The sequence below is a fragment of the Rhinolophus ferrumequinum genome, chromosome 18 (genome assembly GCF_004115265.2).
Source record: "Rhinolophus ferrumequinum isolate MPI-CBG mRhiFer1 chromosome 18, mRhiFer1_v1.p, whole genome shotgun sequence".
In the NCBI taxonomy this organism is placed as follows: domain Eukaryota; kingdom Metazoa; phylum Chordata; class Mammalia; order Chiroptera; family Rhinolophidae; genus Rhinolophus; species Rhinolophus ferrumequinum.
Window position 1 is genome coordinate 16,985,667 of NC_046301.1, and position 17,990 is coordinate 17,003,656.

A 17,990-nucleotide genomic window follows, 5' to 3' on the forward strand; every position below is an offset into this window, starting at 1 on the left:
ATTTGTGAGAGAGCTGTATAAATAGGAAGTTGCAAACAGGCTCCTTTGCCAATCCCAGCAGGCCACCTGCAGTGCAAGGCAGCTGTCCCTTTCCTTCCACTGTACACTGTGCGGGGACCTCAAGACATAACACGATGACAGGATGGGTGACCCTTTCCTTCACAGAAGCTCCCCTCTGTGAAACAGAATGCACATTTCAGAGACTTGGCTGCTCTTGGCAGAAATAAACACATAATGTCTTATACACTCTTTCCATGTAATAATCGGTTCATATTTATTATGAATAAGAAAAACTGGGTCCCAACTGTAAGGGAAGGATCCCTTTAACAATAAAACTGCTCAAGGAAGACGTCTACCCTCACGAAGGCGAGCATTGCACAACCCAGCAGTGCTATGCTTGCAACAACAAGGGCACCTACGGCTTGGCTGAAGACGACGTCTCTCCTCAAGGTCAGCATCAAACACTGAGGCAAGCTGTATGCAAGTTCCTGAAGGAGCACGAAGGTCAGGGACTGCTTCGCTCGGCTCACCACTTCTCCCATGCAATCCTTCAGCGTAAGGATGAGGGGATACAACTGTTCATACCAGTCCTCTGGGAGGGGAAAATGGGGTGCAAGAATAGCAGGATAAAAGAATGAGGGAAGGTCTTGGAGAATAGAAAACCAATGTATTACCGTTTCAGTCAAGTTATATATATTTTAAGGATTCACAAAGACTTGATTTGAAGATCTCCAATGCACATCTCTCCGCTGACCTCCAGATGTCTGTCATCAGTCACCCATCAGACCTTTCCACTTGGGTGTAGTTAAGATATTTACATTAGAACCCCGCTCCTCTCTGCTCATCTCCGATCTGCGCACTGCCCTTATACTAGTGGACGGTGCCCCCAAAGTCTTCCCATGCCGAAAACAGAAGTTTTCCTGAACTTCTACAGTCTTCACAATTACTGGGTCATTAAATGGCTCCTACTACTGTAACACCCATCAAACATTCATCTTCTCCTTGCCCTCTCCAACCAGCGCTTATCACTCTTCTTGGATCCTTTCTATCCCACTGCCTAACTGACCTACCTTCTTCCAGCCATACTCCACTCAAATCCTTCTCAAGAGTTGCTCGAGGCAGCTTTCTAATCAGTTTGAATGCCATCCCATCACTCACTCTCTTGCTTAAAACCTTTTAAAAACACTAAAGAGTTCAGAATAAAGTTAAAATGCATAAAAGATCCTCCATTATCCGACCTCTGCCTACTTGTCTGATCTCATGTCTCAGAACTTCTTCACTTTCAGTGTTGAGTCCCAGTGCACTGAACAAAACCTGTTTCCCAAAACCTAACCTGCTCTCTCATCTCAGTGTCTCTGCTAATCCTATCTCCAACCCCTGGAACACCCTTCCTCTACTTAGTTTCCTGAAGGACGCTTTATCTTATTTGCAGACTCAGTTCAGATTTTCTCTCTTCTAGGATTTCCCCCCTAACTAACCTAAGTAATATAACCCATTTACTAAAGTTTGGGTTGACTTCACTTCCTTTCCTGCCCACAGCTCCTTTCTCTTACTGTTCTAGGACTATCTACGCACTGTTTGCTCTGCAAGAATGGTAGCTCACTGAGGGCAAGAAACATGTTTTAGTTACTGACTCTCCAGTACCCAGCACAGTGTCTAATATATAGCAGGTATACAATCAGTGTTAATTGAATGAGTAAAGTTACAATATATATAACAAAAGTCTTTTAAGATACAGACAAGTCTGAGAAAATCAATCATGTTTTTTTTGGCAGTATTTAGAATTTGAATTGGTCTCTCTTCAAACCAAAATATAAAATTGAAACCATCTGTACTTTTTGTATGTCTCGATTGCTAACATGTTTCAATTACATAATTATGACTTTGGCATAGGATATATAAACAATGTATATTCTATTTCAGTTTATTTGAAAATCAAAGCCCTGAAAAATGTGAAATATTATAAATTCCAGACTGAGTGACATGCCATTAAAATATAAATAAATTGTGTGACAGATAGGATTTAATAGAAATGAGTATATGCAGAAAAATTCATTATGAATCACGATGTGAAATGATATGAACTTTTCAGCATAAAAGTGTAAGCTTCATCCTGAGTAATGTGAGTGGTTAATCACCAGTTAAGACCTTGGAAGAGTTATAGGGAACGATAAAAAGAATCATAATCACTACTGTACCATGTCTACTGTCACTTGTTTATTTTATGTTGTGGTATAATAAACAGATGAAATCAACCAAAATTGTTAGTACTCTATGTAAATGTTGACGTGATGTTATAATGAAAAATACATTAGGAACGTTAGGAGTTATTATTCAAAATATTGTAGAGTTAAGTGTTGTGATAGGAACAGAAAACACCAGAGATAGGGGGATTCAATGAAGTCCTGTTAAATCTGTAATCATTTGATGAAGGACTCTCGCGCAGGTAACTTAAGATGAACAATGAATAATAGTTCAGTTTAAACAAGCTTGGGTTAACTATTGGTTCTATGTCGTTATTACATGTAAAAAGGCAAATAGAGGTACATCAGACTTAGCTTCAGAATAAAGACCTATCAACAGACACAAAGAACTAATACTCTGCGTTCCTAGTTTTTTCATATTTATATTCTTTTATGTCCCATTCTCTTCTACTCTTTTATTTAGTTATTGGTCTCAATATTAATGTATAAACTGACACATTCACATATGAAGAAAACAAATATTTCAACAAATTGATCCAGATGTAGATCTTAAAAGAAAACGGACTACAAACCGATTTTTTGTGCTTAGGTCTGCAGAGATCAGTTTCTCCTGAAGAATTCTCAAACATAAAATAAAGCTTGTGTGCAGTAGATGGCGCTGCTTTATCAGGCTGAAGTAGAGCTACTGTGTCACTTACTCCATTCAAGCAACTGATTTAAAATTGTTCATACATGTGCACAGTCCCCTAACAGCATTTATATATTGTATAGGCATCATGATATCCTGTGTCCGTTGGCCAACAACTCGGTGCTGAGTGTGATACCGTTTTTCTAGTTAGAAAATGGAAATTTAACTTGTGTCCACTTTTTTCCCTTGAGAAAAAGTGACAGCTCAAATTAAATGTAGCTGTTGGTTTTTCTTGAAGGTATTTAAAAGAGAAATCATCACAGGTTTGTTCATTAGCATCAGAATAATTTCTTTACTCACCTCTAAACCTACTCTTACACTTATTTAACCAGTTGATTGTTAATCATAAATTACCATCAGATAGTGAAAAACAAACAAACAAAAAAGAGTCTGATTTCTAATCCTACTAGAATAAAAGCAAAAACCTGGGATAAAAAGAAACACAGTGCTATTCTAAACTTACAAGCATTGACAGATACTTATCTGATACTAACAATATTCCAGAGTCTCCATTTCTATCATTATACCTACTTTTTAATGGCTAAAATTTAAGGAAAATGACAGTAGAAGAAAACATTAATAAAGAATGAGAAAACTATAAGTTTTTGAGCAAGGTAGAATGTCTTAAAGACAGTAGTAAGTTTCTTATGGAGAAGCATACATGAGGGTTAAAAATGCATTTTTATTTTTTTTGTCTAGAAAAGACATAATTTAAGTCCAGCAGGTAAAGGAAAACTGCACTGGCAAATGCAAATTGCAATGATGACACATTTTGTTCCATTAATGTTCACTGGGTGTAAATCTCAGGTTCTGAAATAAATACAATGTGGGATGACAGGCCAAAGAAAGGACGGAGTCAGTTCATAAATGGTCTTTGTGCTCCAATGAGCAGCCCAAATCACTCTCTCTAAAGGAAGAGTGAATGCTTTAGTTTTCTCATGAAAAATATGTTTGGGAAAAGAACAAAGCTACTGCAGCGCGTGACACTCTTGTGACTATTGTCACTCCCCCCTCATCTTCGCGTCTCTGTCTCTCCAGACCTCACAACTGACATGGTGTTTATACTGTCCTCAGGATCGAGCCATTTCCTAATAGGGACGGAGGTGGTATTCCTTCTGCATGCTTCAGTCAGGGTAAGAAATCCTGAAACGCACACGTCCACTCTTCTGAGTTCAGTTTCTTCGTTTCAGTTAAGATTTTACACACACACACACACACACACACACACACACACACACACACACACACTATCCAGGGAAGCACGTAGCTAAGGGCTCCCCAGTCCAGTCCCTGCACCAACACATGTCCAGGAGCTAACTGACTGCCCAGTCGGCACTCCCACACTGCTGATTCTATCCCTGGGATCTTTCCAGTGACAGAGCAAAACACAGAAAACATGTTTCAGTGTCTTTACAAAACCTTGCTGAAACGCCTTAGCCCTGAGACCAACAAGCAGTCTTTCCTCAGGAAAACAAAATGTGTGTGGCTTAGCTGAGCTTTTCCTGAGCTTTGTGAAGTGTGTTGGAAGCCATCCAACAGAGCCTGTTTTCTGGCCATTTATTCATTTCTATAACAGAACACACTCAAGTGAATCTCACTGAAGGATTCCAAGGACAACTGCCGGGTGCCCCACGCACCTCCTCCACACACCACCTACTTCCTGTACAGGATATCCATGTCCTCTGAGCTCAGTGGCACGTATGTGACTCAGGAGAAAAATAAAGGAGCCAAATACCAGCCAACGATCGCAGAGCATAATGCTTGCTTTCCAATTTCTGAGCCATTTTCTTCTCAGGGGCTTGGTCTTCTTTGCTCAGTTAAAATGATTACCTTCACGTGAGCTTGTGGCCATTGGTACTTTGGTTTTCACAACTGTTTAGACAGAGCGAAAAAGAGAAGCTATAAGATTGCATGCCCATTAAACTCTATGCAAAGCGATAAGAGAAGAAGTGAACCCAGCGTTGAGGATTCACCTAAGTTAAGAAGACGGCCTGTGACGCCAACCAATTAGAATGGCCTTTAAGGAGGATGATAAAATTGCCATGGTTTTGAGAAGAACAGAGGCCAAACTCATGGCCAACAGGACTTTCATAGGATGCCCAAACCTCAGGTAGCACAGAACAACTGGCAGTGGGTCCACGGTTCCGGGCTGGAGGTGAGGGATAATGCTATTTCTGCCCACAGAGTGCTTGTTGCTTGAGAAGGGCCTGTGCCCCACAGCAACCGAGATACGGCCGTCTACGTGCCCCTCTGAGTGAAGGCCCCACCTTTCAGTTACATCATGAACATCGCAACTGATTAATGATAAGTCTTCCTCTCCAGGTGCCTTACAAGTAAACTCCTTTGGATGAGTGTCATGTGCGTGGCCAACTTTGGTCATAGACCCTAGACACCTGCCCACAGGACGCCTCCAAATGTCTGGAGCTATCCCAGGATTATGGAGCACCAAAACCAGGCTGATGCAGACAACAGACGAGTAATCAGGGAAAGAGAAGCACTTTCTGAAGCCGGGCTGCCTAGAATGCCTTCCCTGGCCACTCTGAATGTCCTGCCCTGAGTCTTCCTAACTCCGGGCCCATCTTTATCATCCATCTCCTGACTTTAGTCCAGAAATCTAAAAATCAACCTGCATTTATCTTTCTTTAAAAAAATACTAACCTATCTTGCGTATATCACTTCCCCCATCTTTTATCACTACCACCATGAGAAATATACTCCTTCCATAGACAGACAGAGCCTCCTAGCTGTGAGGTCCTATGGCGTGATACTGATATTGATAACTCATGGCCCCTGCCCTCAAGTAGCATAACATATAGAAGGGAAGGTAAGAGGTATAAAGTAACACCTACAATATCAGGGTGTAAGGTTAGTGCTAAAAAAGCTCGGACAGGGACAAGACACATTATATTGTGAAGAGTGCAGAGGCCAGAGAGTAGTGTCTGATGAGCAGATCATATTCCTTCCTCGTTGTGTTGTTCACTGGACACTGAAGGATTCCTGTGTAGAGGGAGTACAGAGGAGCTGAGAGCCTGCAGGTAGTAATTACCTGGAAGTGAGGCTTTGTAGGAACAGTCTGGAAGGGTGCCTGGTGTGATGATACCAAATGCCATAAACAGATGCCATAAACTGACTGGAGGGGCCATAAGGGGGGCTAGAAGGGAGGAAGGAAGGGGTTGAGATGACTCAAGGACTTGGAAAAGGCTGAATAAAGTATTATAGAAACAAATACTGAGCCTGAAGCTATGGGGGAACAAACAAACAAAAAACAAAAATAAAAAAACAACGGAACGCTAGGTGGGCAAGCACCACTGCAGGGATAGAGGATGGGGAAAGTACGGGTGGGGAGAAAGAGGAGGTGCAGAGTAGGGTGAGCAGAGAGCCAAAAGCTAAAGCAAGACCAAGTCTAGAAATTGTAGGGATCAAGTAGGGCAAATGGAACAAGCTTTATGGTGACCAGGCAGGGAAGCTGCACGTGAATGTTCCACCTTCCTTGGCTTCTACCTCGGGGCCGTCTTAAAAGCACCGACAGTATTCGCACAAAGGACAAACATGTATCTTCAAATGTACTCGTCGTCATGTTGTCCACTGAGCTAGGATCCAAGGTAAGTAAGGGATTGATCTTGGCACCTTCCAGATGTATTAAAAAATGAGTGTACTGCTCAACTTGAGACACACGGCTATAAGAAGAACAAAGGCGACCTTTTCTCATGTCAAGGGAACCTTGTTTGTTTAAACCCTGCCAGCCTGCGAACAGTGTCATAAAACTTTCCAGTGTTGCTCTTAGAAAAATAGCAAAGGAAATGCATCCACTGACAGACTGGTTAAACTTCTCATTTCGTAACACAAAGTTGGAAGCCTTAAGTAAATCCTGCTAAGACAGTATTTAGGAACTAAGTCCATTAATCAAACAAGCTCTGTATTTGGTGTAGCACAAAGTTTTGAAATGGGGGTGCTGCTGGAGCGGGAGTCATCCACTCAAAATTCACTAGGCTTAGTTTGCTTTTTGACCTTCCAAAAAACTGCATCCTACAAATATGCTGAGCATTTAAGAATAAGCTGCATAGGTCATTGAGCAACCCACAATCACCAAGACATCTACATCAGAAAGCTCCTGTCATTTAACTTTGTCCTGTAACTAAGATGGAGAAGACAGAGGTAGTGGATCCTGAGCTGACTGAAGCCTGACTGGAGCACAGGCAGCCAGAGGAGGGAAGAGGGGATATATTTTACCCTAAAGTGAACTAGGCGAGTTCAGTTGTTTTCTAGTAGAGTTCAAGGCCAGTGGAATAAAGTGTACCATTCAAAAAAAAAAAAAAAATTTCTACAAATACAACAAAGCCTCATATAAGTAGATTTAACTTGTAAGTGCTGAGTAGGCAAGTAACCAAACACAATGTAAATGGTACCATTTCTCAGGCCGCTCCATTCCACAATCAGATGCCCCAAAGTTTCCAGATGGGAGATAGGAATCTCTGTTCTCTGTCTATCCTAGTTTCTCTGTGGGTGCAAGCGTCAGCAGATGTACGAGAAAGTGAAGCAATGTTTCAAGAGTAATTATGAATATGTGGCAATTCTTCTGCCATGCATACGGTACAATTCCATAAAAAACCTTTAAGAGATACCTACAGGATTGATTTTCAAGAAGTTATCTCATCATTAGATTAATTTGTGTCTGATAAAACTTAACATTTTGCTAAAAAGGTGATAGCTAAACATTATCTGTACAGAATAAGATTAGAGATGCTTTTCTCTGGAAAGAACAGACGCAGCACAGTGAAATGGCTAAGATGGCAGACTCTTAACTCAGACAAGTAGGGTCAGAATCTGGGTTCTGCCACTAGTCTAGGCCTGATATGGCGCAGGTAGCTTCAACTCTCTGCTTCTAAGTCCACTAAATGTATAGAATCACTCCACTAAGTGTTGCAAGAATTAAATGATCCAGGTAATATTTTAAAAACTTTTTAGCACACATTATGCCACCCCAAAATGTTAGCTCCTATCTTAAAAAACCTGAAACAATCATAAAGTAATTTACATGTGACCCGATGTCTGCTCACCTTTCAGCCTTTTTTTCTTATGCTCTTCCTTCTCTCCCATTTCTGAGAGAAGCCCCATAAACTTCTCTAGCTAAGACCAGCTCCTCTGTCTGCACACCAGATTCTCATCTCTCACCTATTTGAGTATCACTCAAGCAATTCTCTGCCCTTCCTCCCACATTATCAATATTTCCTTTGTTGCTGGAGCATTCCCACTACCACACAAACATGCTGTTATCTCCCCATCTTCAAAAAATAACCCTCTCTTGACTCTATGTCCCTCTACTGTTTCCACCCTATTTCTCTGCTTCCTTTCACAATGAAACTCATCCAGATTTGTCTATACACGCTTTCTCCAGTTCCTGTCCTTCCTCTTCCTCAGTCCACTCCACTTGGGTATGAATTCCTATCCACTCTAGTAAAGCTACTCTGTCGATGTCACCAATGGCCTCCCCACTGGCAAATGGAAAGTTACTTCTCAGTCCTCATTTCACTTGACCTGTTGGCAGCATCAGGCACGTCAGTCATTTCCTCAGGGAATTCTTTCTAACCCTGGACATCAGGCTATCATAGTCTCTCGGTATCCTCCAACTTCACTGGCCATTCCTTATCCAACTTTGTTGCTGGTTCCTCCGTGTCTTTTTGAGCTACTAACATTGGGATGTCATTGGTTATCACCTGTAGGTCATTTCTCTTTTCTCTGAACACTCAGTTCTTTGTTGACATTATTCAGTTTCATGGCTTTAAGTACCATCTCTATGTTGACAATTTTCAAATTTGTATCTTCAACCTGAACCTCTCTCTTGAATTCCAGATTCTTACATCTAACTGCATACTTGATATTTCCATGCAAACATAACATATTCCAAATGAACTGCCATTCCTGAACACAAAACCTGTCCTATCCAGAGTCTTCCTGAATAAGCACATGGCCCTGCAGCGTTGCTCAGGTCAAAAATGGTTGAGTCATTCTTAACTCCTACTTTTCTCTCACTCTCCCACTCTCAGAAAACTCTGTTGCCATTCCCTTCAACATAAGTACAGGGTCCATTTCATCACCCCCACTGCCACCTTTCTTAGTCCAAGCCACCATTAGGTCTCACTTAGATAATTATATCAGCTTTCTAACTGGTCTATACCCGGTTTGGCAGTCTAATCTCAACACAACAGCCTGTTAAAATCTAAGTCAAATAAGGCTAAGCCTCTGCTCAGGACCACACTCCTCCTCCCCCCACAATTGCTTCTTATTTTTCTCAGGGTAAAAGCCAAAGTCAATACAAAGATCCTACATGATCCTTCCCCCACGCTCCCTCTTTAAATTCATCGTCTACTTTCTCCCCTTCAGTTTCTCTATTCAAACCAAAGCAGCTTCCTTGATGTTACATGATCGTGGCAGGCACATTTCTGCCTTTTGCACCTCCTGTTTTCTATACCCAGTATATCCTTCCCTCAGTATCCACATGGCTCACTTCCTTACCTCCTGTATCTTTGCTCAGACATCAACTTCTCAATGGAGCTTACATTGACTGCTCCACTAAACTTCAATGCCTGCCCTCCAACAATATTCCCAAACTCTCTTAGTTTGCTCTGTATTTTTCCCACAGTATTTGTCACCATTAACTTGTTATGCAATGCCCTTATTTCTTGTGTTACTTTTTCCTGTCTTTCTGCTACAAGAATACAAACTTTAGGAGGGCAGGTGTTTTGTCTCTTCTGTGCATTGTTGTGTCCCCAATGTCTACAATAGTGCCGGACACATAGTAGATGCTCAATTAAAATACGTTAAAAGACTGAGGGAAAAGAAAAATATAACTTCAAATAATGTGGCATCTTTATTATCATAAAACTTTAGAACTGGAAGAGATTTTCAAATTTTGCAGGTGATATTTGTTTTACCAACAAAGTGAGTGGAAGTTCGCAGATGATTTAAGTGATCTGCCAAAGGTCATGTACCAAATAAAGAAATTGTGGACTTGCCAAGTATCTTGGCTCTGAGTCAAGGGTGTTTTGTTACATCATAATTAATTGCACAGTTTTAAGGGAAACATTAATTTTCCGATAAGACCGGACATTCAAAACAGTCATAGTGTATAATTATTATTAGAATTCTAAGTTTATAATAAAGATATTTGTGGTCTCTTTTGATGATATTTTACTAAGTTTTTAAACTTGTAAGTATACTTTACACGTTATTTCACCTGATGACCTATGAGTTTTAAAAAGCCTGTTTCTTTCCAATGAAATTCTGAACATTCATGTGTAGAAATTCATGGAATTCAGAAATGTTAATAGTTAGGCCATTTGATGAAATGATGTCTTTTGCTTGAATCTTTGCACTTTATAAAATAAAACAGAGTTGTTACATATTATGAAATCACTGAAATAATCATCTAGTAGTAAGTATAAGTTCTGGAATATAGTGATTTTTATGCAATTATTCATAAATATACACATGTTGAAGATATTCACTTAATATCAAGAAAACCTGCCAAAATGAAATAAATAAGCCCTGGAGATACAGTACACAGCACAACAAATATGGTCAATAATATTGTAATAACTTTGCCCAGTGACAGATGGTTATTAGACTTACTGTGGTGATCATATCATAAGGTATATAAGTGTTGAATCACTATGTAATACACCTGAAATTAACATAGTATTGTATGCCAACTATAATTAAAAAACAAAACAAAACAAAACAAAGCACTTCTTGTCATGGCTTACAGCTGGGTAGATTAGAAAAAAAAGTATTCAGTGATAATAGGTATTTGGTCTTTCCACAGGGCATTTCATGCTATTCTTGTGAAAGACAGAAATACAGGGCACGTAATAACATGAATGAGTGAAATATAGCTGGTTGAACACATATTCTCAAAGAGTAGTGATTAACAAGTGTATTTCAATGCATACAGTTTTTTAGCGATGTGCCTCAAGGATTTGTATGTATCTCTGTATTCCCATCGTTTTTATCCATTACTTCTGTGGATGGAGAGGAAATATTCATAAAATGTGAATAAAATAAACTTGGGTAGCACAGTAGATATGATGGATGAAAGAAACAGGTATTTATTAGCGTGTACTCGAAAGTGTATTATACTGCAGTCATGGGCTTAGACATCAATCTTTTGTGTAGAATTGAGATAGACTGTGTCTTAATCTCCTTGTGCCCCTAATGTTTCACAATGTCTAACACACAGTGCTTAAATATCACTTACATTTTGAGAAGACTGAAGGATATGTCAAATTTAGCAAGGATTATGGCTATCGGTGGAGTTCATAATAGTATGTGTCTGTCAAAGCAGCTACTATGGACTTAGATATCATTAACAGAAGAATAGCATCTAAAGATAAGGAGGTGGTCCTCCTGTGTTACTCTGCATTGGATGCTACTTCTTTGAAAAATGACCCAAAATGTGGCAATTCATAAAGGGCCTGATGATTGCTTTCAGATATGTTAGGCTATAATGTGGAAAAAGGAAAGTAAAATTTTTCTGTTTGTGCCAAAGGACTGGATCTGGCCAGTGGGTGAAATTAAATGAAACATATTGAGATCAAATCTGGAGTATGCCACTCTAGAAAATAAAAATGGTTTTCTATCAGTGGAGATGTGTAACACAGGTTGGGAGAAAAGTGGCAGAGATCCTGGAGGTAAGCTTCTTAACATAATTTAGGAGGTTTAATTATATAATATTTAAGAGCACAACGAAACCTAAGATTCTAACATTTGCTGATTTTATCCTTGAGTCCTCTGTTTATTGAAGTTGAAGGCATGCGTACTATACACAAAGTAGGTGCTTGTATGTTTAAGTGTATGGAAAACAGAAAGACAATCTTGTTCATTAAGAAAATGTAAGTATGTATAAGCCATGAACATTTGGAACAGTTATTCTATTGTGTTCAGTATTCTATTGTGTACAGTGGAGAAGGTTTCACCTCTCTCAGCATTATTGTAGTAATCCTGAAAATAAATGTATGAAATAAGATATATTGTAAAATCCTGGACTTAAAACAAACAAACAAAAACCCTTCAAAACTACAGACTTCAAACATTATTAAATACCCTGTAAAAGGAAAATCTGCATCCTGAAAAGAAAAAAATATCTGCAGGTTGTAGAGGAACACAAAATATGGATTAAGGTAGAGACGATTCAGAAGACCATCTATTTAAACAATGTTAGATATATACCAGCAAAACAAACACAGATCACAGCTAAAATGTAAAGGTAAACGATAGTGATGAAGAAAGAAAAACTGACTGTCCAAGGGTTGATTTACCTTATGAGATTTCAAAATGTATCTCAATACAAATGAACAGAATCAAAATTCCAGAAATTGACTGAAAATATTTGCAGGACTTAAAATGTAAAGAAAAAACAAAATTAAACAAAGCTGATAGAACATAAGAAGAGGAATCACTAATAAAAAATGGTAACAAATGTCAATCAGTATTTACCACCCATGCATTCCAATAAATTCTAGATGACTCAAAGAATTCACTGACTCAATTCATTATTAATGACAAAAAGAAAAGAATGAAATGTCTCCCACCGCACCTATGGTCTGGGGATAAATTTGGGGCTATTGGAGAAATGAATTTTATTATCACAAATAATATTTTGAAATATAGTATTAAGTTATAGAATGTCAACCTTCACAAATAACCAGAAATTACAATATGATATTTTTCATCAAAAGTGGCATGAAATCAGTGAAAATATTTATGGCTGGGAAGACTGTAGTTAAAAGGGTGCTTGTAGGTACTGATGGTAAGAGTACCTATTGTCAAAAAGAACCATCAAAATATTCCTACCGACTCAAAGGTTAGTTTTTAAATGCTATTCTGTGATAGAAGAAACCAGGTTCCTTGAAAAGGGCTGGACCTAGGGCCGGGGGCAGGGAAAATACAGGTGAGCCTAGAATATTTCATGGTGTCAGAGGATAAAGGAGTGAGTAAAAAAAGTAAAAAAATAAGTAAGGGAGAAAGACAGAAAGATAGAAAGACAAAAAGAGAGAAAGAGAAAGCGAAGGAGAAAAAGAAGAGAGGGAGGGAAGAAAGGAGGGAGGACGGGAGGGAGGGAATAAATAATTAAATAAAAGTATCAGATTATAAACCAAACAATAAAGTAAGTATTCATGAGACCACATTGATATAAACAAACAATTGTATAAATAAATACACGGGAGACAAGAGATAACTCTTTCTTATACAATAATTCTATTTCTGCAATCTAACTTAGGGGAAAATAGCTGAGATATAGTTAAAAATTTAGATGTTCAAAGATGCTTATGTGTTAATTGCACCACTGAATTAAATATAAATAAAATAGTGGTTTCTCTTTTGATAAATTAGTGTACAGTCACTATAATCTCATATGCAGAGACTGTTTATCAGGAAATATTCAGAATATAATGATGTGCAGGATAGCAAGAAGTACATCTGTATTTACAATGTGTACTCCAGGTTGGTACTTTGTATGTGTGGGTTTGTGTGTGTATAAACATACGAAATGTTCAAAATGATTATGTCTGATTGAAATAAGAAAATAAAAATCATACATAATCTTATTTTTCTTCGCAAATTTTCTAAATCATTATTTTTCTAATAAAAATAGTTTAGTGGTTACCAGAGGGTAAGGGGGGACGGGGGTGGGAGACAAGGGTAAGGGGGATCAAATATATGGTGATGGAAGGAGAACTGACTCTGGGTGGTGAACACACAATGTAATTTATAGATGATGTAATACAGAATTGTACACCTGAAATCTATGTGATTTTACTAACAATTGTCACCCCAATAAACTTAAAAAAATTTAAAATATAGGTAAATTGGGGCACACATCAGTGAATGTATATCCCAAATACCTTTATCTGAAATAGTTTGGAAATTAGTGTAAGTAAATATATGACTTTAGGTAACTCATTTACTTTATATTAGTTTAAAATGCCACTATTTATTTCTCTACCACATTGCTTTATCTGACAAAAGTCAGGGTAGAAACTTAAAGTGTTTTTTTTTCCTAATTAAAGAGGAAGAAAAAATAGTTATTCTATTAAGTATTATTATTTTTATCAAATAATAATAAATTTTTATTCAATAATTCAGTTAATCAATCTCACTCCAACGTATTTATAAGTATGTTGAAGTGTATGGATGCAGTAGCCATATATAGGTATTTAATACCATATAATAGGTAATATTATTAAATAGGTAATACTGTAACAGGTAATAATACCATATATAGGTATTTACGTATATTTGAGCACAGATTCATTTGTAAAACATCTACTTATATATGTTAAGCATCTCTTTTACGTACCAATATCCTCTTCAAAATATGCATTCAATATGCAATTGTCGAACACATAAAATGTTTAAACTTTGATATTATTTGACAATATTTATTATGTTAAATAATTAGTGACCAAAGTATATATTTTATTTTACCTATTTAAATAGTGTCTTATCACCAAAAAATGTTTATAACACACATACACACAGACACACACACACACACACACACTACACACACACACAAATGGGTGAAATAGACATGGATAATAAAATAAAAATTATAAAATCAATTAGAGGGCTTTATGTTGTAATTAATCTGACTATAACCATCTACAAAGCCGATCTAGTTGTGAATTCTACATTGGCAGCAACTTCTATCTGGTTTTAGACTCTATTCAAACACTGCCTCACATTCAAATAAAAGTGATTCATCTAATCTTAGATTATTTATCTGCCAAATATTTCTATTTTTAAGAATGTAATTTTGATCACCCAGATACAATCTTCAGGTAAAACACAAGATATGGATAAAATACATAATTTCAAATATTTTAGACCTCTGTTTTCATCAAAGAGAAGTTTTGGGAACATCAAAACAAAACAAAGTGTAGTATCCAAAATCTAGTATCCCTTATCTAATTTCCAAAATCTAGTATCCCTTATCTAACTTCTGCTAAAAAATATTATTTGAAAACATCTCAAATAATGTCTGGCTTATACGTGATAGTCAATGTTCAATTAAAGAAAATAGAACTGTATGATTTTCTTTATGACATATGTCATGTCAAGCTTTCATTTTGATTCATGTAAAGTTATGGAACTGGACTAGATACATTAACTAACAAAACTGATACTACTAAAAAAGAAAATTTCCACATACACTTAGACCAAGTAGGTGTGAACATAAAAAACACTGGTATAAACTTTCCACGTATGTGAATGTGCTGTCGAAGATGAGGCCCACTTACAGTAAGCAAACTTTAGAAAGCCATAGTTTCCAAAATGATTTAGAAAAGGTTCCACTGTTAAGTGATGAAAGATTGATGTTGTACATAATTAAATTCCTGATGAAAATGTGAGTAATGAAAAAACTCAGGAAAATAAATTGGAAAAAACACAAATTCAATTTTATAAGCATTCATGTTGTCTTATGATTCATTTTCTTAAAGTAAAAGGAAAAGCAGATTTCAGAAAAGGATAGAGCGACACTGTTTATTTTCTCTGAAGACTTAAGATATCTAGCAAAAGGGTTGGGGAAACTCTAACAGCAGTTCTTACTACCATAAAAAATACAGATATCCATCTTGGTTTTTGTTGTTGAGATTTAACAAATTAACAACAACAAAAAAAGCCATTTATAGGGACACAACCATAGTTAAAATATTGATTGTATTTGCTAGTCAATCTTGTAATAAGCCATATATTTGAAAGTCTCTATTATATATCTGTCTATCTATGGACACACATATATATATATATATACCCACAAGTGTATGCACATATACGCATAAGTGTATATGTGTGTGTATACATGGATCCATGAAAATCTAGACTTACCAATATGTCTTTGGAATAATGCACAAACATATTCTTCTTATATGAAATCAAATCTTATATGTTTTTTAGATAATTCACAAAAATATTCCTCAGAATAAGGCAAAAAGCATTTTATCTTATTGCATTCTTTTCAGGAACCATTATAAGATACTGTGTTCTGATATCCCTCAGTTTATAAGACTTTGTAAGAGCAGATGCTTGTTTTTCTTCCTAATAAAATTTTGGAGGAATGCGTAAAAGTAGATTAAACTATGTCAGACTCTTTAAAAGAAAACACTGTTCTTCTTTCAAGAAGGTTGTTATGTAGCAAAAGAAAAAAAAAAAAAAGAGCATTGCAAGCAGTTCTGAAAACACAACTGAGATGCAATTTGATAAATAGCCTTCCATCATCCAAGCCAGAGCGGTGGAAAAGCATGCTATCAGCACTTTCATCAAAGGCACTATTGACTCCTCTTTTTCTATCTCATTTTATCATGACTTTCTCATTTTGTTTACTAAATCAATGATTGGGGGGAAGAAAAGATTCCTTACCCCTTGGATGAGACATAACGGAGTCCACCACAGAAGGCTCCTTTTCTCCATCTCTCCTGCTGCCACTGCTGCCTTCACTGGCGCCATCCCTGTCAATCAGTTTGTCCACCATGGCAATGACGCAGTTCAGGCTCTTCCCCACGTTGGCCCACACTCTGTCCTGCAAAGAGCATGAGTATCACTACACATTCTTAGTGTACAAACAGGATAAGGCAGAAGCTGATAAACCCATTTCAGAGAAGCAGGGAGAGGAACAATCGTAAGTAAGGAGGCAGTCAGAGTGACTAGGTCTATTACTCCCATTAATCTGGCCAGACGATGGCTATACGAGAAATCCATTTTCTCTTAATAAACCAAAATTTAAGTGTTCAGAATCTTTTTATTTAGTTCATTATTTTTCTCTGTCATAAAGCAATGATGAATTACCACACACTATGAATCCATAATTGAGCTCAAAGTGTGAAATTTGAAACTGGATGTATCTATTTTCCTTATCAGTAGTAAGAAAGCGAAGACACACCAATAGTTTTAAAGACTGGCCACCACTTGCACTAGAAATTTTTGTTTTTCTTTTTGCTGAGATAACATATGCATAACCTAAGCTTAGCCATTTTAACCGTTTTTAAGTGTACAGTTAGTTCAGTGGCATTAAGTCTATTCACATTGTTGTGTAACCATCAGCACCATCCATCTCCAGGACTTTTTCATCTTCCCCAACTGAAACTGTGTACCATCTAAACGTGAACTCCCCATGCTTCCCTCCCTCAGCCCCTGGCAACCATCAATCTACTTTCTGTGTCTATGAATTTGACTCGTCTTAAAGCATGGTCTCCAGCCAATGGGAATCAACTCTGCTATTTGGGTGGGGTGGGGGCGGGAGTGGATTGATTGCTCTTAACTTTCCAGATGAGGTTTATACGACGTAAAGTTTCAACTCTCTGTCGCTCATGTTGAGAGAAACTTTGTACTTTGATTAGGAAAAAAAACAGTATTGCACGTTGCCGTTCATAGGTGAAGGACTATAAGGAAACTATCCACTGATCTCAATCATATCTCTGAAGAGTCTGCACAGAAGGTTATTTAAAAGGATAATTTTACATTCTATACCTATATATTATACTTCTTCCTTTACATATACCTCAAGTTATAGGATTCCACTGATAGAAAAAGTAACCTTTTCAGCCAGTAGAGAGACCTTTATCGGCATAAGTAAAGCACGTTCATTGATGAAGACCAACCACCATCCAGTAAGAGGTTATGTGGTAACAGCAGAGCAACATTTAATTCATTAAACGCTTAGAGGACACGAGCTGGGAGGGTGTTTGATGGGGATTAGAAATTGAGCAGTTTATTGTGCAATATTAATATGCAAGGCATACATAATCCAATGTTTTACTGAAGGCACACTCAACAGCTGGCCCTGAGCAGAGTCATCTTATTCTTTATCTTTTGGGGAGGCGATCCTGACTGGCTGGTGGTGAGAGCGCTGAACTTTTCTGGTCATGCTTCCTTCTCTGTTATGGCGTCTACAAAGTAAATTAAAGTTATCGATTTGGCTTGCACTTCTGTCTCTAATACTAGACTATGAGTTACTTGGGAGCCGTGTCCTCACTATATCGTGCATGGCCTGAAAGAAAGGCAGAGAGAGGGGAGGGAGCAAAGGAGGGAAGAGGAGAGAG

The 17,990-nt window shown here is 37.6% G+C and overlaps 1 protein-coding gene across 9 annotated transcripts in view; it reads right to left on the bottom strand.

Annotated features, from left to right (window-relative positions):
• INPP4B (inositol polyphosphate-4-phosphatase type II B) overlaps positions 1-17,990 on the bottom strand; it is a 613,177-nt gene that overhangs the window by 59,000 nt on the left and 536,187 nt on the right. For all 9 annotated transcript variants that reach the window (XM_033135157.1, XM_033135154.1, XM_033135152.1 and 6 more), the window contains 2 exons: positions 16,312-16,471; positions 420-592 (listed from right to left, as the gene is read on the bottom strand). In XM_033135157.1, the coding sequence (XP_032991048.1) occupies positions 420-592; positions 16,312-16,471 (333 nt within the window). The remainder of the gene's footprint in view (positions 1-419; positions 593-16,311; positions 16,472-17,990) is intronic.